The 23026-nt window shown below is 33.9% G+C and overlaps 1 protein-coding gene across 2 annotated transcripts in view; it reads left to right on the top strand.

Annotated features, from left to right (window-relative positions):
* The window catches only part of LOC122524962 (neuronal acetylcholine receptor subunit alpha-7-like), a 131000-nt gene that overhangs the window by 24843 nt on the left and 83131 nt on the right, over positions 1-23026 (top strand). The window contains exon 2 of one of the 2 annotated variants that reach the window (XM_043647479.1): positions 11189-11331. The exons of the other annotated variant lie outside the window; for it this stretch is intronic. Coding sequence (XP_043503414.1) covers positions 11189-11331 — 143 coding nt within the window. The remainder of the gene's footprint in view (positions 1-11188; positions 11332-23026) is intronic. 2 annotated transcript variants of the gene reach the window in all.

The raw sequence follows: 23026 nt of genomic DNA, 5'->3' as shown, positions 1-23026 counted from the left end.
GTAAATTAATAGATATTTAATTTTTAAACAAGTGCATTTTGTATTATTCTGCGTATACGATATTAACGGATACTCACTGTATATATGAATCAATTGATTATTTTCAATATGATAAAATGAATTTCTCTTCTATCGGTCGTGGAGATCATGGAAATTCTCTTTTTTTTTTTATATTCACTCTCAATCGATATTTCAATGATAAAAATATTATGCGAAATTTTTATCATTTTTAAGAGAGAGAGAGAGAGAGAGAGAGAGAGAGAAGAAGATACTTTCAATTCCACATGTATCTACTCGATATTATCGAAATAGTTTCTTGTCTCGAATCGATAGATTTCTAAGCGCATCTCATTTATAACGTAGTAGATAACGAGCCTATGCACGATGTTGCAACACACTTGGTCCAACATGCTCAGAGTGACACTGGCAATGGCATCCTTGATTTGATGCATAACATAGCAAGATCTAGGACATCGTTGGCATTGATTATGTCCTTCGCGTAACTTCACTACTATAGTAGTTTGCGAGGTTCGGTTTTGGATTGTCGTAGTGTTATAGTAACCTGTGATCTCTCATAAACGTTCTCTCTCTCTCTCTCTCTATCTCTTTTGGAAATATATATTTATCAGAATATGTTAGTTACGATCTATTTGAAAAAAATATAGAAATGTCGAAATACTCATTGAAACATATAAACTCATCGAAGGTATATATTTTTTAGTAGGAACGAATGGTTCGATAATATTGGAAATATTGGGAAAAGGAAAAAGAAGAAAGAGAGGAGTGGGTTAGAAGAAATAAAAGAATATTGGACACGAAGTAAAGTCACGAAATCGATCCATCTCGGTAGTCGGCCTTTTCCGTCGCCTCCTGGTGAGACTGTTTCCGAGCTTCGTGAAATATGGCATTAACAACGTCTGGTACTAACCAAAGGGATAGTTTCTCGCAGCCGTTCTTCGTGACGTCGTCGTAGATACGCGGTGTGTCCGGAGATCAATTTTTCTGTAAATTGTGACCCCGCTAGTGCACCGGATACCCGGACATTATTGGAAAAAGAAATCTACGAGTGACTACTCATGCTGGAATTGTCGCGTACCTATTGGTCGAGTGCAACGCGTGTAAGCCGTTTTATATCGCCTTGAAATCTTCTCGATAACATCCGTCGGATTTGACCTTTCGTACCACCACCTCCTCTCGGGATAAGTAGCGGAGATGAGAGTGAGAGAGAGAGAGAGAGATACTTTTTATTGCTTTCTTGCTACCTTCTTCGCGTGTAAAATCCTTGAAAATGCGTTCCATTTCGTATATATCCTTTTTGATATAGTAGGTACCTGAAGGTATACTTAAACTTTTCTTCCCTCCTCCTTCTCGACGGAGAAAGGATGAAGGATCTCTTTAGAAACGATGTGGGGGATCCTTTTTAAGGTATAACATCTCCCCAAGTAAATTTTCGATGAGTGACAGCTGAATGTACTTGACCATTAGGTTAACAGTCATCCATGGAAGTTACTCGCAGTAAGTTCTAACCGTCTGTTGGCAACACTCTTTGAGTGCATGTATCTCTGTTTTCGAAGGTCGTTCGAAGTTCAGTTAGCTGTACTTAGTATGCTTCTCTCTGAGTGTCTTTGCTATATTTACTCACCGTGATATTACCCATTGTCTCTTACTCTAATTTATGGAGAAGCTGTCTTCTAGGTTTACCATAACCATACACCGAACTTGATATACCCACTATGCGTATAGTTATGTACGTTCACAATGCTTTTCCCAGTCCAAGAATGTTTGATAAAAGTTTTCTAACTTGTAGTTGAATTTTGTAACAAAGCACTCTATTATATATATAAATGTAGATTGAAATTAATTTTAAATATTTAAAAGAATGTGGTTTGATGAATACTTTGATCGTTTTTCAAAGTTTTCATCTTCTTTCTCGAGAGTTCAGTTATTGAAATACGTAACGAAGATATTAAAAATGAATCAATGCAAGAATGTCTTTATTTTTTTTCTCTCTCTCTCTCTTTCTTTTTCTTTCTTATATTTTCTTTTATTCTGTCTTTCTTGAGAACATTGAAAGGGTTTCTTGATTCGTGACGAAAGTTCGATCCTTGCCAGGAATTCAAAAAAGAAGTCGCCCTTAGAATATCGATAAAATCGAGTTGCAGGGTCTACGCGAGCATTCACGCGAGCTTTATCGAAAGTGACAAGGGTAAAAGGAAACGTCGACTTACCGGAAAACCCTTTTTAATCGTGACTAGTATACGAGGAAGTTTTTCTTCTTTTTTTTGTACTGTGAATACTCGAATTTCTTTAAAAAATAAATAACGAATTTCCATCTAGGAGTAATCACGTTGAATAATATATTTGAATATTGTTCGAAGGAAGTCTAAGAAGTAAGAAGATAAAGGGAATTAGTAACAAGTCCTTTATGGAGATTTCCTACGGTTTACTGTAAGGTGTCTCAAATTCGAAATTAAGATCTCACGTATCTCCTTAGTGTTGTAAGTTTCTAACATTACGATAGATACTAGTTCTAAAGATCTTATTCTCGCTCTATTTGGAGTATATTGGTACGTTTAATGTAAAGCCCACTAATCGACCTTACTAATGAGTCGTTAAGATTACAGTTGGTCCCTAAGTCTGCTTATCTTCTTGTTGTACAAACAATTTCTGGAAGTAAAGTTCTTTGCAAATTTTGGAGAACATTCCTCTCGGTTTTGGTAGAATAACAATTTAATAAAAATGATTAATAAGTTCGATCAGAGAGTGAATTTTCAAATGATTTTCATCTCATATTTGATTCCCTTTTCCATTGATTATTATCTATCCCTCTCTCTTTCTCTGCGAATAGAATTTGTTATACGAAGATAATCGGGCCAAACAGGCCAATTAATTATACAAATTCTGAAAGGTTAATGTAGTATTTGGAACATGTCCATTTTCATTCGTACATCTAGTTTATTTTTTTGCTATAGTAGAAGTATGAAATGAGGGAAAAACGGTCGAACGCATTAGGGTTGGTCGATTCGCCAGGAATGAATCCGTTCGGTAAATAAATTGGACAGCGTAATTTTTGATTCGTCGAACAGTTGAAAATCTGAGGCTAATTATTAGCGAAAATTTTTTTCGTCTCTTCAGGTTTTATATTTATTTGCTTCTTTTTTCCTCTTTCTATCTCTCTGATCGTTTACTATAGAAACAATTGAAAACATCTGCATCGACAGGGGGGGTTTTTTAATTTATAAAAATTCGAGAAACGACGCGTAACATTGCACGCTTATCTAATTCTACTGGATAAATTGTTTTAACCGTGTAAACGCAAATCGATTAGAGATATACACAGCATTTAGATTCAGTTCCGGTGGGAAGTCCGTAGTACGAATAAATTAATGGGGAAATTTGTTTGTCCTCTATAACGTCGTATATAATTATTGTTGCGATAATAATCTCCTAATAACAATCTCATTTTACAAACCGCGTTATTTAATCGTGCTCGAAATTAATACATTTAAAACTATTATACGATCAATCGTTAATAACGAACGATATGTATCACTGATTCGTACAAAGAAATTTTTTCTATGCATTTGATTGTCCAAATAAAAGTTCGTTTGCGAACGAATGTCCATCGAAAATATTTCCGTTTATTTATTTTTCATAAAAAAAAAAAATTAACTTATGCAAATGTCCTTTGACGTATAGAAATAAACTTATTTGCAACAATGTGCCGTTTTTGTTTGTACAGTAAACTCGTTTTTAAATCGTCCATCGTTTGGGAATCATCATCAACTTAATGTTTGCACTTTTCTGTTACACTTTTATATGCCATTTGTTCGTTTAAATTGTATGAAAAGAAAAAGGAAGAACGTAAGAAGGACACATTGTAATGTAATTTCATAGTTCAAAAGAAAAAAATTTATTTTTTACATTATATAATACAAATTTATTTTTTTACTCGAGGTAGTAAAATATATTAGGGCGTAAAATAAATGAAATTAAATTCGATTTCGAATATCGATGAGGATGCTTCGAATCCGCGTAGGGACGAATAGAATTTATCGTTGATTAAATCTGACGATAGGTAGGCAATATTCGTTTTTGCGTAATTTATAAATTTTCTATGGCACGTGATCGGTGATGATATTATATTTATAGCATATAGCCACGTTACTGTGGCCAATTTTAATACACGACTCGTTATTTATTAGAATATTTGTTCTTTTTTTTTTAACGGTAAAAAACATCATTTTTTCTCTCGCACTTAATCCAGCTGTCCTTTTGGTTATTCTCATAACGTTCAACCTTTTTTTTTTTGAAATTTTTATTTCTCAACTTTCTGAATAAAATCATATACACAATTGCAAGCTTTCGCATCATAATTGACGTTTCAAAAAGATAAATAGATTGATAGAAAGAGAAAGAGAGAGAGAGAGAGAAAGAGAAAACTCGAATGACGAAGCTTTTCACGTTTCATGCAAGTTTGATGATTGGTCGAAAATGTGGCTAGAAAAGCTTATCGAAGTTTCAACCATCGACGCATCATAATCGAATCGATACGTTTATCGCCTGTAGTAGTAGCGGCCATAGAAAATAAAAAGAGTGAAAAACGGACGATGAAATTTCACGTTGACTTCTGGCATCCATCGATCTCTTTCTTTCTATCTCTGTTTCTCTCTCTCTCTCTCACTCTCTCTCTTTCTATCTATCTCTCTCGTTCCTTTTCTCGTAAATAACGAATCGATCCCAGAGGAAAATGGTTTCTCCTTCGAAGGATGTTGCCGTCGAAAAGGGATCGTAATTTCCTTCGCCCTGGGCTAACAAGTTTCTTCGTGATGCGTGACGGTTTAGCTCATAGAGTGAAATAGCACTATGGACGTTTTACTCTCTTAAGGGATTTCGATGATAAATAAATTAACGCGTGTGGTTTAAACCGGTAGTAGTAATATTAGTCTGATTTTCCTATCTCTTTTCTATATGTCGTAGATACTAACCGCATAAGTTTAGGTGCGGTTACTCATCGTGCTTGATATTGTTACTCGCTACTTGACGAAGCTATTTAGCTACCACGGAAGTAATTAAAAGGCAATGAAGTCGACCAGGCTGCTATTGCAAGGGCATAACGTGGAACGGATGGTGTAGATTGCCGATACTAATCGAGAGAGAGAGAAAGAGAGAGAGAGAGAAATCGAATATGCGAGAGGGAAATTGAAGAGGAAATGCGATCGATACGAGTCTTTTTGTTTCTTGCATTTCGATGCCCTTCTTCCCTTACCACCCCGAGGCTTTTCGGCTCGATTCGAAATAAACTCGCGCTTCGTTTCCTCTCGCTTTCAAAGGGTTCATTCGCGGTAGAACCCTTTACCCATCGGCTTAATTAAAGCTCGATAATCCGTTTCACGAGTTTCCTCTTAATTTTGCGAACGAACGCCAGCTGCTCGTTCGTTCGTTCGTTCGTTCCTTCCTTCGTTCGTTCGTTCGTTCGTTCCTTCGTCCTTTTTCTTCTTCCTCCTCTTAATGTTATTCTTTATGTTGACTTTTTTTTGTTTGTTCTTTTTATATTTCTTTTCGAATCGAATTTACTACTTATCGACGTAAGGGTGGCGGGGGGTCTTTGCTTTACACCGAATTACATTTGTTGATTAATGCGAATCAAGTGTATTTTCTCGTATAAAGAGGTAGAGTATTATAGGAACGAGAAAGAACGTAACGTTCTTATCACGATAGCGTGCGTTCGACATTTTATGGATCGTTACGGGATGTTTACGTTTACGTAGAATGATAGGTACTGTGGGTTATGAGTAACACTAGAAATACACGCTCACGCACTCGAGATTCATAAACTATCGATAAAGGGATCGTAAATTGCACAGAAATGCACTTAAGATAAATTTCACTTTGCGAACGATCGTCGTCATTGTCTACACACCCAGGAGCTTACACCAAGCGTTTTCATATTTTTCATATTTTATATTCTCTCAACGTTTCGTATTTTGAAATTCGTACCAAAGTTCACGTTTGATAGTTTCATTAAGTGATCGATTTTTATACTAGTTATGTCGCCCGGCGTTTATAATATTATAATTTATATACGTAAAATATCGGTTTATCGATATTAAGGTAGTAATATTTAAATTAACCTTGTTTAATATTTGTCCTATCGCGCTCGATTGTCATACAACAATATACATCGTGTGCGTAGAGATTATTCTTCAGTAATTAATTGTTCGCTCGGAACGCATAATTCTAATAACTTTATAGCGAATTATGTCGTGGGAAAGATATAAATAATAAAAACACAAAACAACGTCGTTTGTCAGTTTCAATCGAAGAAGTGATCCCAATCAATCGATCGTTTCGGATAAATAAACTTATCTATTAATCATCAAGAAAATTCATTTCGATTTAATCCTTATTTAGATTGAAAGTGAATTCATTTAAAATAGATTTATACTTATTGTCTGTCTTGTGTATCGACTACGATAAGGAGAGAGCGTATATCACATTTCGTACTCTGCGAGAGAAGCGGACTTTGGGCTTTGGAAAAGTAAAAAACAAAAGTAAAAAAAGAAAATGAGTCGAAACGAGGCACGTTGCCCGAGCGAGACTTTGAGTGCACTGTAAAGAGAAACCGATGATAAATTCAAAACGCATCTCATATCGCGATGTGAAATATAAAGAATAGAATAGATAAACGAGACAAAGGCCGTAATTTTCATATACAATAATTTTTATTCCTTTTTTGTCAGTTCGTCGAGAGAAAATAGTATGCTCTCTTTTTCTATCATTATATATATATGTTAGTGTATTTTTGTAAAATCTGTTAATTCGTGAAATAACTAACTAATGATTATATTGATCTGTTTAAAGATGAAAGAAGATAAAATTTTATACTTCAACGATGAAATAACTATAAAATTAAAAAAAATAATAAAAAAATGCAAAACTTTTGGACTTTTTCTGAGTTATGGAAAATTGTATCAAAAGATTATTTGTACAGTAAGAGTGTTCATAATGAATCGTCAGTTATTGTTTTCACATGTTTAGAAAAACGTTTAGGAAACGAAATAAAAATTCTCTTACGAATTTCTCTTCGTTTGTAATCTTCCTTTTCAATCCTCAAAGAGTCTTTTCTTTTAATAGAAATCGTAATGAAAACGAGATAAACAATAGCAGTCTGTGGTCACATTAGAAATTGGTTTTCTTTTCATTAATATTACTTTTTTAATTTGGTAGGAAATATATTTTAATGTTATTCCTATATTATATAATACAGGTAGCTCACACCTACGACACGGCATCCTATAACACGGTTTCGCTATAACACGATAAGAAAATTGCAAAAATCTTTGTGCAAAACTGTACTTCTATAGCATTGAATAACATGATTTTTAATGAACATGTTTAAAAACTAAATTATCTTAAAATAATGACACGAAGGAATAATGAACTCTGGGTCTCATATAATACGGTTTCACATAACATAGCATTTTCTAGGAACCTATCTACCGTGTTATAGGAAGATTATCTGTACTTGCATTTAGAGTATGGAAAAAGTGCCAAGTGGTTGGTTTTTTTCAAGCAAATCATCCTTGAAGTTCGTTGTCGTAATGAGCCAATTTAATACATCGAATAGACCAACTTTGTATGTATACGTTTGTAGGTATATGTATATACACGTGTGTGGTATATATTTCTATGGTCATGCGCGAGCGTTATAAACGTTATAAATTCTGTGGGAGCAGATCCAATTTCTATGGCAAATTTGCGCCCTAATCGACCACGAACGTTCAAAGTCATGGCCGCGTAGGTAGACACAAGGTGTGATCAAAGCGACGAGCTAGAATATTAGAAAGGATACTAGTGTATAGGAAATTTCGTTGAGTGGTCTCCAAGAGAATAAAGAAAGAGAAGGTGGGAGGGAGGGAGGGAAGGAATTGAACAGTGTCTCGAAGTAATTTCATTTTCATTATTTGCAAGTTGTAATGGAATATTTAAGCTCGATAAACGTATTCGATTTCTATTTAAGTAAGTTTCGTACGATTCGGATAGATTAAATTTACTAGTGTATTTAAATAAATTTTCTATCATTCCTATGTCTTAACTTGCATATACGCCTTCTGCATTAATTCGTAAATTCTCTACTTTTCGTATTCCGAAGGAACTATTTCTCTCTTTTCTTTTTCACGCAAAAACGTGTTCTTGCTCATACATTCGCACACGTAAATCGAAGGTCTTGAGAATCTAATGAGAGATCAATGTCTTATGAACTCTGCATTCGTCTGACTCGTTCGTTCATTAACTACTGCGACATCTGTCCTAGGTTTTCAGCACTTTAAGGCGTATACCCCGTAATTCTGAAATTTCTGCTAATAAGATAATTATGATCTCACCTGTCGTATGCTTATTAAGCCCTGTATTTGAAATAATATTTTCGATGCTTATCTGTTGGTTTCACATTCTTATAAATCGATGTAACAAGTGATATTCTATTTAAAGTAACAAGATTATCATCGCGTATAAACGTCGATACATTTTCAAATATTATTTAAACTTTTTTTACTTTTCTTTTGACGCGATAAGTAGTAATTTTTAGAAAATATAAGTACTTACATCTTCAGATCGTATCGATAAGTATACATCCTATCGTTCGGTTATTCGTTTTAACTACAATTTCTTTTCATAAAAGTCGCGTCAGCCCTTTTTCCAATGGTTAAGTCTTCTGCCTCCGTTTAATGTAATATTTTTAACGTCGTATAAAAATATCAGTTGTAAGGGAGAAGCGAGAGGTTATTGATTTCTACCTAGCAACTTTTTTTTTTCTTTTCTTTTTTTTTTCTTTTTACAGTAAAATTCTGTAGTAATCAGATACGGTGTTCCGTTGTTAACAAAACATATTCACGATGTGAAATGTATAGTATATCCTGACTTGAAATATTATTATCATTGCGGTTACATGCTCAAATGTTGGCTACTTACTCGTATATACGAAGAGAGATAAGTAAAAGAAATGGAAGAAAAGTATCATTCGTCTTCTTTCAACTTGAGACATCTTTTTATTTCGTACCATTTCTTTTTTTTCGTTAAAAGTTAGGAAGTAGCTTGTTGGGTAAGGGAAGAAAATCGCTACGTGCGTATCAATTTTTGTAAAAGGATAATTTATTACGAAATTTACGTTACGAAATTCCCGATAAGGAAGTGTAAACTATCATGAATCACGGTTTGTTCGGAGACGAAACATCAGATAATCTATTTCTCACATCCCAATACAACATAGCTCGTGAAACTTTGACTCCGCGATCTTGATTTCTGCGGATACAAAGAATACGGAGTGAAAAGTAAGTTTTTTAAGAATGTCAAGTCGTTATTCAAATCCACGTTTCTAGTTTATTCGAAGAAATTTCAGATTTATCGAGTAACCAAAAATAAAAAAATAAAGATAGATACGATATTTCAAAATGTGTGTTAATAAATACGCGTTAACAGATAAACGAATAATCTGATATCATCTTTGCAGCCGATTGGATGTTCCACTTTCGATCTAGAGTTCGCAAAATAAGGGCGCCCGTAAATTTTTATCGGTAATGAACTCGGTACTTTGGTTGCTCTCAATTTTTAAATAGTCGAGTTAAGACCAATCCTTGAGACTAATTCATTCCGTTTGGTTTAAGAGTCAAGCGCGCACTAACTATTATTCACCCAATCCGAGTATAAGCGGCAGGTTAATTAAACTGAATTAAATTATTTAACCAAGGGGACCTTCGCGATCAATTTTATCATCACAAAACTAAAGATTGAATGTTTAATTAAATAAGGAATTTACTAATCTAAACTTTAAAATTGACTAGTTAACTATTCGAAGTTTATTCGATTTGTTGTTGAAACAGAATTTAATTTCAATTTTGATAATGAATAAACAACGAGTCACAGGAATATTCGTGTTCTATTTATTAATAACAATATATCTTTCCATTGGAATAATATTCATTCACTTTCGTATACATTTTACGATTAAACCTATTTATTGATTTTTCATATTTCATTTTTATTCTTTTTTCCTGTTTTTTTTTTTTTTTTTCGGAGATTGTAGGGAAAGAATTTTCCGCATACCTTCCAATTTCGGAATACGATCAATTTGTAGATATTAGATAAGATATTTTTCTTTGTCGTTCTCGAGGGTAGTAAAAATACGATGGAGAGAGAGATGGGGAGAGAATGAAAAAGTAAGAGAGAGAGAGAGAAAGAGGAAAAGAGAGAAATAAAAAGAGAAAGGAAAAGAAAAAGTGATAGAAAAGGAGGCAAAAAGGGAGAGAAAGAATAGAAGGCGATGACGAAGTTACATTCGCGAAAAGACGAGGAAATTCGTAAGGTAGAACGTAGTGCTTAAGATAAGTCTGTTTTCGAAAGGATTTTCAAAGATTGTACGATAAAAGTAAATTTTCGCGTGTTCCAAGTTCTATGTAAGATGATACGTCGAAAATTGAACTATTTATTTTTTCGACAATTTGTGTCGAAAAAACTTTACACTCTTATTATATTATTTATCCACGAAAACATTTACCTTTTATCTTCATAGAAAATAGACAATGGATGTATATCCTGTGTATTTCATTTAATGAAGAACTTTAACAACGCAATGATACAACTTCTAGACGTGTACGAATATATTTTGTACGATCTCAATTGTAGTTTAAATATATATTTTCTCTAGCATTTGAATGCCTGATTATTTCTTTAACGAACGAATCTCTAATCCAGTGGTTCCCAAATATTTTTTGGCATGATATACTTATAGATTTTATTCGTGACAAATGTGTAATATTTTGCCCATGTGAGCAAATTGCGGCTGCCCAAGGCGCCAAGGCAAATACTTTGGGAACCACTGACCTATTCAAATAAGAAGTGCTCGCTCGGAAGGATATATACATATAAAATATATATTTACATATATAAATAAATAATATACAAATATAAAATTGATATGTCTTCAATTAAACATCCATACGCATTATTGATTAATTGATATTTTTGTTATTTCATTTCTATTTCATTAACTGTATCAACCCATTTGAATGATTATCATCGAAACGCGATAATAACGAGAATTCGTTACGAGTTCGTCGGATAGGACGAAAAGGGCCCAGTAGTTAAGGAGTCGATGAAAAAGTTCTTACTGTAAATGTAAATTGGGCAGGACTGGTAAGCGGCGGTAGTCACGAGAAGCGGCTGCTGTCAAATCTGCTGGATGCGTATAACGTCCTGGAGCGGCCGGTGGGAAACGAGTCCGACCCCCTCGTCTTGAGCTTCGGCCTTACGCTTATGCAAATAATCGACGTCGTAAGTTCAAACAAATCTTTCAAATTTACTATCCTGCAAGCTTAACGAGTCTTTTTCCTGCTCGTTTCACGCTATTAACGCGAGGTTATCGTTCTCTCGTATATTTATTTATTATATAATGGAAAGAAAAGAAAGGAAAGAAAAAGAAAAAAGAAAGAACAAATGATTGCAATAATAGAAATAAATCAAAAATCGAAGGGATCAATTTTTTGACAAGATCATTCTCGATGATGGAAATATTGGAAAACATATTTGTCCATTATATTCGTATGGGATTATTTTCTCTTGGGAATTTAGTCAAGTATAATATATTATCGTGACCGATATTTTCCCTGTCATATCTTATTCTCTCTCTTCTTTCTCTTCTTTTTTCTCTCCTTTCTTTGGCTTTTTTTTTTTTTCACCGATATAACCCGTAGCATAATCGAGAGACGTACTTTGCATGCATTATACTACTCCGTGTGGATTCAGTAACGGAATGATGTCGCCGACAAACTTAGCTGTTTAATATTAAATCGAGAGGCTGGATAAAATGAGAGCGTTAATGCTCTTACGGTTTCACAGTTTCTCGGTTAGATGTAATTTTCCACGCGAGATGGGTTCAAAGAGTGCGTGTATCTGTTTCTACGAAGAAGAATGTTTCCCTTCTTTTTAGCCTTCACGAGTTTTTGTATATGCTGTTTCTACGTACATAAATATGCTATGGTCTATAAGAGTAATACTTATGCTTTAACAAGATTCTGCTTTCTGTGTTTTGGAAAAAATTTCTTCGTGAAATTTACTAAAATACTTTGAGGATTTTTAGGTATGTGTGTGTTATATATATATAAGCACGTGAGAGCTTGAGAACACACATAGTATACACATAAGTTCGATGCACTATCGATCTGCTTGCTAATTGTGCATGTATTTGAATGAAACAATCATTGGAAGTAGAAAATCTCAAAAATCTATAACTCGTTCGTTTTATGTACGTAAAATCGTGTAATTAAATTGTTGTTGCGTTATAAGATAAAACATGACCGATGAATTACTTTCACCATATGCCATCAATGGTCAATTATTGAAAACTTTCATGAAAGCTTCGAGATCGTTGTGCTTTTTGTACATAATTATATATATATATATAATAATCCATATAATAGATATAATAAAGTTTTGTATCAATTATGTTTAAATGAAGCTATTAATTCGAGTAATTAAATCGATAATAATTTAAATCTATGTGCTGGATTGTAAAACCGGACGAAGGGTAATTCTAAATATAAAAATAAATCGATAAAGTAAAGTAATATGTTTTCGTTCGAGATTTTGTTTACGCTTTCCTATACGTTGCCTTCTATAATGTTTACATTTTGTCTTCGACCGTCTGACTTATTTCTCCTATCTTTAGTATGTTTCCATCAGTTGAACTGTGACGATGATGCAGCGACGGCAGCTTATTATCGTAACCAACGATTTCCATTGTCGCCAAAAATTAATTAAGTGAGTTTCTTTTCATAATTATCATAATCCTGATGACAATAGAAGGTTCTTAAATGAAAAATGTTTCAAATAAGATTTTTTCGAAAACAAAGCTATACACGTTAAAAATGTTACTCTTTTTTTCGGCTTATTCTTATACGTAGAATCATCCTCCCGTTCGGTTGTACCACCTGTCTCGCCAAGTATCAGTAGAGCGAGTAGAACTTTGTAATTTGTTACTAAGAGATTAAATGAAGTTTCTAAATTCTTGAAGAAAAATTTCTTTAGAGACATTTGAAATTCTAAGCCCGTAGGTACTAGATAAGATTATTACGTTTCACAATTTTAATTACAAATTAACGCAATTTATTTATAAATTTAATATTGTTGCTACATTTAATATTTATCGTAAAGAGAAAAAAATTAAAAGGTTTTCTTATAATTTTTAATATATCTTTTAATTCTAGAGAAGATCAATAAAATTACATCCTGTCCGATACGAAATTAAAAAATAGTTTAGTACATTATCATTACGATACAACAATTACAAAAAAAGAAGACGATAAACGCGTTTTCTTGTAACAGTATTGTTGTTATTATTATTATTATTATTATTATTATTATTATTATTATTTTAATATTTATTACGACATCGTAATTACAAGCATAATGAGCAGGAAGAATAGGTATTCTGTTTTTTGTTTCTGAAAGAAACGACGTAGCAATTCTAATGAAAGTTATAAATACCTTTGTCGCTGTGTTTAATCTTTGTTAAGCTATAATTATATTTGATTATAATAATTATTTTAAATAATGTATTCATAACTGGCTACCTTTACTAGATTTAAACTTTTCCGTGATCTAATTAAGAAGATACTTGTTATGTCGTAGAATAAAAATCAGAATTAGAAATTTTGTATAGTCTTTATCGTGATTGTAGAAAGTATTAATAAAAAAAAAAAAGAAAAAAGAAGATTTGAATATAAAATGCGCGTGAATGAAGTATCGAAAGATGAGTTTGAACGAAGGTTAGAGAGGAACTGCTTCTCGTGTTCAAAATAGCGGGTGACAAGAGCATCATTAGAAGGGTAATTAAGAACAGAAGGGACACGCGCAGCTTCGATAATTGGCTGTGTTAACTTTATGTTGAACTAAAACTCGATCTACTATAATTAATCCGAGGTAAAGCGAATAAGATCGAGGTGTTTGACGTTACGGAAATGAACGACTCGAGACTTCATCGTCTATTCGTTTATTCTTGAGAACTCTTACGAATTTTAAAGTCTTTTTCATTTATCTCTTTCTTTATTTCTTTCTTTCTTTCTTTCTTTCTTTCTCTTTTTCTTTCATACTTTATCTTTGATAAAAGACTTTGGTAGAAACGTTAAAAAGTATTGTCTACTTTTTTTCCATGTTTCCTCGACACGATGCGAGACGTGACGCGACGCGTTTCCGTATTTCTCGTTCCGGTTGTTTTCTATGAGCGACGATTTCAAGATTTGGTCATGTTTTTGTCAGTACACGAACGAAGTCGAAGTTTTCTTTAATGTCCCTTCGTGGAATTAGTCGAGTATCATGAAAGCAGAATTAATCGGAACAACATCAATACTATACTATTTGAGAACTTTCGAAGATATCATTCTAAAATCTAAAGTATTGTTCGGACAATACTTTTTCTTTACCAGTAGGATATATTTCCTAGAAGTATTTTCGTATTTTCTTCCTCTGTAATCCTTTTCCAATCGAGTGCAGAGACGTAACGGGTTGCATATAGCAGTCACATTTGTCAACATTTCATCATTTAGTTCCATTTCATATGTACGTATATATACATATATAAACGATGTCGCTTTGGTGAACGAGGGTGCTGAATGTGAGCCATATTTTCGAGAGTAATTTAGGCACTTCTCTCAACTAGTTAACGTTAACGTCATTTAGAAAGGCTTGCAGTAAAAAGGACTAGTCGTTTTATCTAACTGTACTCTACCTCGTGTTGAGAGCCAAAAGTAATTTACGTTTTGTACCGAAAAGAGACGAGAAACAATAAATAAACAAAAAAGAAACAAAAGAAGAAAAAAGAAAAATCAAATAAAAGCATCACCGTGGACATTTATTTAATCAACGAATCATTTTATCTTCCTCGTAAACAATCGATGCGTTTATCCGACTTTCGATATAATATTCATTTATTCCCTTTGGTTAAATGTGATATTTTTAATAAAACGCTTATTTGCGTTTTACGAACGGAAGGTAATTCAAATGAGCTTTTCAATAGTACCAAGGGATTCGGTCCTTTTTGATTTTTTTTAATTTTTTTGCACGTTGATAAAAGAAAAGTCTCCGTGTTTTCGATTCCACATGTATCCGTAAGCGTTTTAATATCCGAAGTGTCGTTGGAAAAAGCTATGACAATTGGTTGGTGATAAGCGTGAACTCTTTATAAGTTTGTATTGACCTACCGTGCTATGGGAGAAAGAGAGAGGGAGAGAGAGAGAGAGAGAGAGAGAGAGAGAGAGAGAGAGAATAGAGAGCAATATTGCGACGTTTGGTACATGGGTGAAACGTGCCTTCGAATACGAATAGCGCCTCTAGCTACGCATATACTGCACCAGAACATAACATATCATAGTCTTGTGTGTAGTGTGTGGTGCAAACCGTACAATAATTAATCTTCCATTATACGTTGCTTCTTGCACGTTCGCGTCTTATCCTGTTAATTTTAAGTAAATCTAAGCGCAACTTGGTTCAAACTATAGTTTCTTGAGAAACCCTCCAGTTCCTGTATACATTTTGTTAGTTTTTTTTATTCTATTTTATGTTTAATATACGTATCAACAGAGTATTAAGATAATTCATTTAAACAATTTAATTTATATTTGAATTTAAATGAAATCCAATTCAATTACACTGATTAATGTAAATTCGATCAATCGATTATTCGTTAGGGTTCGTATATTACGATTAATCGCTTCAAGTTTGCCGAATGTTTCTAATCGGACGTCGACTTCAGAAACAAAGATCGAAAGCGTTGAGAAATTTAGGAGCTTTACGCTCACGATATTTCGAAATTCACGGCAAATAACGTCGCGAGTTAATTGAAATGGGTTTAGTATTCGGCTTGGTAGGACTTACTCTTGAAATTAGCCAAGTTGGAAAGCCTTGTAGCCGTTAGGTATGGGTAAGAAGAGAAGAAGCCATTTTACTTCCTCCGAAGGAGTAACAAATGGAGAAAGGGAAGGGAAGGGAAGGGGAAGGAAGGGAGACAAAGAGTGTTAGAGAAAGAGAAAGGTCGTGCATGCGCGAGCAACATCACTATACACGAGTAATTCTAGCAAGTAGGAGAAACTCGGAAGCGTTATCGTCGATGAGCGTAATATACATATTTTAGAACAGGGAATCTTAGTTTGAGTCTACCTTATCTCACGACGAGTTTGTCTCGCGGCTAAATGAAGCATCTCGAAACCAATTGTCCTTCTTGTTTCTCCTCAGTCGTGTATACCGTCGAGACTTAGTCACGGTTTGTTGATAGAATAGTCAAGATAGAAACGTCTAGATATATTCCCTTTGCGAAACAGTTCTTAACTTGTAGGTATTATCACGGATAACAGGATTCTTTGAAAAATCGTTGAATTCTTATTAGATAGAGATAGAGTTCCATTGTAAATAATATAATACAATCCAATAGTGTGTCCTAATGACGAAATAAAGTAATCTTAAGCTTCACATTTTGCATCGTTTTTCGTTTCTTATCTCGCTCGAGGCACCCTTTAGATCGTTGAATTTTTTGCTGCGCTAAACAGTTAACCGAAAAGTATCGAATTAAGGAAATTGCTCTAGAGGGGGAATGGTTATTTTCTTAATAGACTTACTATTCCACGAATTTCAAAGTGGACTCGGAAATTTCGGAATATATATATATATATATATATGTATGTATATATGTATGTATACCCTAGCTTTGAAATCCTGTGGTTTTTAAAGTTTCAAAAGATTCGTCCGTATCTGCACGGAGAACGAACAAGAATTGCGCTATTAATGGCGGTCGAGAAAGTATAGTATAATATATGGACGGACAGTGACCCAGAATTTGAAATGCTTATTTGATAGCTAGTCGGAACCAGACGTATAAAAAGATTTGCTTATCTTCGTTAGTAGTGGTTCAGACACCGTTATCCATGCACTTGCATTCGTAATGCAAAACGCGTTCTTTCCTTTACACGATCCATAAGAAAGTGTAATTTACTCAGGAAGAAAATTCGGCCCTGCGAAGTAACGGAACAGGGGAGGAGGAGGAGAAGGAGGAGGAGGAGGAAGAGGAAGAGGAGGAGGAGGAAGGGTGGTTCGATTTACTCGAACAAAAAAATTCCTCGAAAATTCCTTTTACTGGTCGAATTCGATTCGCTTTTTCTGTGACATCGACGTACAAAATGACGCATAGCATCAAGGATGCGCCAGCACGAAAAGAAGCTTGCAAAGTGGATTTGTTAGGTTAGGAAATGCGGAATACGCTTCAACACCAATACCAATGCTACTCTCTAGGATCATTGCGATCAACAACGACTTTGAAACTAGGGGAAAAAGGAAGGAAACTGAAAAAGGGAAAGAGAGAAATAGAGACGGGGTTTTTAAATATGTGTAAGAGAAAGAGAAAGAGAAAGAAAAAGAAATAAAGAAAGAGGAAGAAATAAAGAAAGAGGAAGGAAGGGAGAAAGAGAAAAGGATGTTAGTAGATGTAGTAGCTAGAGCCAATGCGCATTCCTACTTTCTTGTTTAGTATGCTACCTCACGTACCGTAAAAAGTTTCAGCAGTACCATACGTCGAATTAACTGTCTACCCACGATGGTATCCAATCTTCCACGTGCACGACGACGACGACAACGACGACGACGAAGACGACGACATAGAGACAGGCGATATACCATGATCCCTCCTCTCTAAGTTCTTTTTACTTTTTTGCTTTCGGAAACGTGCGAGATCTTTACCCTTTTCTCAAAGCTACTGCGATTTTCTCGTAATCGTTTTTTTATCCCTTTTTCTTTATCCCTTTCTCACTCTCTCTCTCTCTCTCTCTCTCTCTCTCTCTCTCTTTCTCTTTCTTTTTAGCAATTTGTTCGTACTTTCTCTTTTCCATTTCTTTAGTAAATAAAAGATGAGGCAGGATGAGAACCCGACAAAATTCAAGTTACGAGTATGTAATAACGATAGAAGATTTGTTCGTGAAATCTTATTTCATGGTACAATACTCTTTTATTGAGCTATTTTTATACTATATAGGTACTTTCTCAGTTTAGTTTAAAAATTGTTAAAAAAAAAGAAAGGAAAAAATAAAAAAAAAAAAGATAGTTATACGAAATTTCAATATCGCTAATATTCCATGCGTGACTATTACTACGAGCAATTAAATAATATTGAAATAAATGTATTTCCAATAACGTTTATTCACTCGATGGGATTAAATTTTGATATATACGTGTTGACAAAACGAATAGTCGATTAAAAAAGAAAAAAAAGAAAAGAAACAAACAGGGAAAGAAAGAAAAAGAAAAAGAATACGTATGGTAATGGTAGTACAATAATGTAACCCGAAAATATAATGTTTCGTCTTGGAACGTCTGTAGTCGATAAGGGTAAATTTTTAATCTGACCAACGTAGTTCTCTCTTACTACACGAAGGTATTCAGCCACCTTCATGCGGCCATACGTGATCCGTGTTTTCTCGGCTTTCTACTGCGGGGGTAGCTTATCCTACTTTCGAAGGCCGCAAACGTGCGACCCGTAGGGCCGCAGCACTGCTTGTCTTCTTCTCTTGGTGAGTCCGTCGTTAACGGATATGTGAGAGACCTCTTTTCCACGATCCGATTTCATAGATTCAACTCACACGTATTTGCAGCAGAATGTGCGGCGACGTTTCCAGCGCTTGCTTCGAAAACTTTTCGCGAGAAATATTGCGAAGACAACGACATTCTCATCCATTTATGTACATTCCCTGTTATGAGTTGTTCAAGTTAGACAACATTATTCTTACAACTCTATTTTCCTTCGACAGTTATATCATTTTATGTATTACTCTTTTTTTATTTTTATACGTAACATTTATTTTTAGCGCATTTAATTGATATCGTTGTAATAATGATTAAAATTCGTTTATATTTAGATGGAATTTGTTATTTTTAACGGTTTTATTTATTTCATTTTAGCCCCTTCACTTGCAATTACATTTAATTAATGTTAGCCCTTGTTATAGTAATAACTTCAATAACTATCTATACACGTTCGTTTCGATAGAGATAGGCACCGTCAACGTCTAATTTCAAATTGAATTCCTCGCTTCTCATGCACATCGGCCTATCGAGGGCAATCACGTGTGATCCATAATCAATGTACAATGGTTGAACATCATCCAAATGGTGGGTCAAAGGAGGGTGGTACTGTTAGGAAGGTTTGCCTTCTGTATCAAATTCTGTGGCCCGGTTTCCTTCATTCGGATATGTTAGCTCACGTAATATCGTCAGCAATAATTCTGGACACACTTTCGAAATTCACTATGTACACGAATTTTTCCTTCGCTTATCCGCATTGCAGGAAAGTATCTCTAGAAAGCTTTTAACCCCGCCAAAAATGAAAGCTTACACAGGTACGTAAATAGGTAGATAAATAGGTACGTACTAATATTTGTTTTTGAATTATACCAGCGAGAATAACATATATCTTTCGACCGTAATTACAAATTCGTTCGATTTCTTCCATCGGAATGGTAACGTCATTTCGATTGTTTTCATTTGAATTTGTAGTAATAATATGTTAAACACACGAATTCTAGTAAAATGTTGCTTCGATATATAGGTATTTGCACATTATTATTATTATTATTATATATGTAATATAATATATATTAAAATATTTTTTGAAAAAATTCATATCTCGTTTTAATATCGCTTGCCTTTGATGAAAAACCGATAATTAGTAATAAGCACGGTTACAACGTATTGTACTTGGCCTTTGATATCGCGAATATGGTTAGTTCTCGATAATAAAAGACCTGACGAAATTGCTTTCACGACAGACGTGTCATTTTTTTGTAGACTTTCCTATCAGTTAAGGTACGCGATCGATTGAATAAACGATAATTTGAGGCGGAAAGAGAAGGACCGAACGGGTTTTAGTAAAAAACAAAAAAAACGGGAATTTGTCATTTGGATCTTCTTAATTTTTGAAAAATTTTTTCTACCATCTTTTTTCTATCGGAGATATTACAATCCATGCTCTTTGACGTAGTGACGTAGATCTTCCTATTCCTCTTTTCTTTTTTAATCAAACTGGAACTCGTACTAATCCGTAGATATTTTTTTTAATCAAGCGAAAACAATTTGAAACGCATTTCTCATTCGTTGTCACTCGCGAAACGAATTAATTTCTTTTTTTTTCCAACGGATGTCTATCTAATTTTTCATTGCAATTTAGATTTGCTATCTTTTCGATACTTAATAATCTTTCCACAGTGATCTAATTTTCTGATGATTTACGTTGAAAAATGAATTCAAGGCAAAAGTTCGAATATGAGAATATGACGAAGTTTCGAGTGGATGAACTAGTTAGTTGAAAAGTGACAGAGATGCGTGAAAGAGAATAGATATATCAGATTGAATATAGAAAATTTAGAGGTATTAATTTAAGTCTAAAAAAGAAAAAAAATTTCATAAGTTTTCTAAAAATGCTTTTGTTTTCTTCTTAATGGAGACAAAGTTCGTAAATAAGACGACTAACGTGTGTGCTAGTAGAAATTTCTATGAGAGTTGATTTAAATTTCAGTTCACGAACGGAGAACAAAGAGAATTTCATTTGTTTTTTTTCACCTCCGATAGAAAAGTAGCACGAAATGAAACGTTGTAGTAAATAAAGAAAAGAAAATGAAAGAAGAGGGGAAAAAAGAAAAAAGCCAATGAAAGGATTGCAATAAACGGTATTATAAATACGAGAAGGAAATGTTGGAAATATTAGAAGATAAAAATATCACGTCGAATGGGGAATACGATATTTCTTATTGAAAATAAAGAACAATTATAAAAGTACGTATACAACTATCGTTCTCGTTTAATGGCACGTTCTTGCTTCTTTCCTTTTTGAAAAGTTCTCTGTGCTTTGTAATTTCGAACAGCCATTCTCACTCAGAGATAAAAGAGAGTTTTACAATTTTCTAAATTCTTTGAAAACTTCGCGCAACTTGGAACATAAACTAAAGTTCGAAGGTTTGCGAGATTGTAAACATTCGATTAATATGCGAAGTGGGCGTTTTGAGATTCGACTAAAAAGGAGAAAACTTTGTGGATAACCGAAAAAGGGTAATCGTAGTGTCGGCGTCTTTTCAAATTTGATCTTTGAAGTAATGGAGCGCATAACGTCGAACAACGATATTGTTGATCGTTGAACGAGAAAATGAACAAAAAAAAAAGGAAGAAGAAAAAGAAGAAGAGTTAGGAACAGCAAAAGAGAGAGCGAGAGAGAGGGTGGGGGGAGAAAGAAAGAGAAAAATACGTATATAACTGCAAAGCGTTAATGGAGTGGTAGCGTTTCCAGCAATACTTATGCCTTCCAGACTACGATAAAAGTCTTTCAGAATTCTTCCACTATTCGTTAATATCGACTGGTCGTAAACGCAACATTTTCCGTATTGACCCAGATTTCACTTGGTGTGTTACTATTACACAGAGTTGTGTGGTTACAACACTTGGAAAGCTCACAGAATTCTCCATTTTTACTGACTGAAACGTGAATGTTGGAGTAAATCGTCGAATACATCGTTCTCGCACATTTATGCCCATTTCTACGAGAGATAGAAACGGATAGAAGCCCGTGAAAGGTCCTTCGAACTGTTTTGGACGTAGCAGAAATATTGAGCCGTTTCCTTCCTTTTTGCCATTACATTTTAACATTCCCGAGAATTTCAACGCTTTAGTTTTTCCATCGAGGAGGCTGAATTTGATTCGGAAGTTCTATAACACCGCATAGCTATTTTCAAATGGATATAGATATATTCGAATAAACGACGAAGCAGATTTTCCATGATAAATCTTCGAGTTCAAACAGATTTTTGTTGATATTGGTTGAGCTCGTTTCGTGATCGAAGTTAATGTTAAGTATCGATTGAGTTTGATCACAAATTTGAAAATTCTACGATAGAACTATCTTTTTTTGGATATGTAGTTTCTGTTTTGATAAATGTCCTGCAGTTTATATTCTAAATGAAAATCTCAACATCGTATGTAGTTTTATCGACAGCCTGCTACACGTGATATGTAGCCACCTGTTGCTCCTGATGAACCGTCTTGTATGATTCGCTATCTCGTGTCTTATTGTTAGCCATCTCTATAAATCGTTAGGTGATGTATATATTTCAAAGGAGAAAGGTCGAATCATGAAAGTATAATAAAGAATCGTATGGTAAAGAATCTATCAAAAATATTTCATTGTTCGTATGAAGATGACTGAAATGAAATGATTTTATACGTATATTTTAGTCATAAACGAGTATTTGTGCTAATTATTTTGCTCTAATTCTATTTTTTGTTTCTTTTTTTTTTCTGAATATACTGGCCCCCAGAAGATAATAATACTGAATTTAATTCATAAGAGATATTTCCCCGGTAATTATCGCAGTGTAGATTTGTTTTTTTTTTGTGTGGTTATTACATAATTATACCACTTGTTTCGCAGCGTACACATTTTGCATTTATATTTGCGGCCGACTCGTGAGCGTGAAAAAAATATGCATAATTTTTCTCTCGAAAAACGTGATAAAAGAAAGACATATGGTAAATTTTCAAATACATAATGGTCGCAATGTCCTTGATAAATGCGCGATTTTTTTCACGAATTTTAGTTTTTCATTCGTTTAAACTAATCGAAGTTGTTGAAAATGTCTCAAAATATAATGTAACGTTCTTTTAGGAAATATATATATTTAAGATAGTAACGAGTCAAATAATCAAGTTTATACGTTTTCGTGATTTGAAGAAAAAATATCATTGGAAAAATAAAAAGATTAGCGTATCATTCTTATTTCAATTGGAGTGTAAGAAATATATTTTCAGCGACGAAGCTAGGTCAGATAACATCCATGAATATTCATATTATCTTACCAAATATACTATCCCGAGCTATAGTCTATGAATACCAACTCTTCCGTGATTTTTCTTTTATTTTTTTCTATTATATATATTCAAATTTTTCCTA

This window comes from Polistes fuscatus, unplaced genomic scaffold (genome assembly GCF_010416935.1).
Source record: "Polistes fuscatus isolate 324 unplaced genomic scaffold, CU_Pfus_HIC Scaffold8, whole genome shotgun sequence".
NCBI classification, from domain to species: Eukaryota; Metazoa; Arthropoda; class Insecta; order Hymenoptera; family Vespidae; genus Polistes; species Polistes fuscatus.
This window is presented reverse-complemented; position numbering and strand designations above follow the sequence as displayed.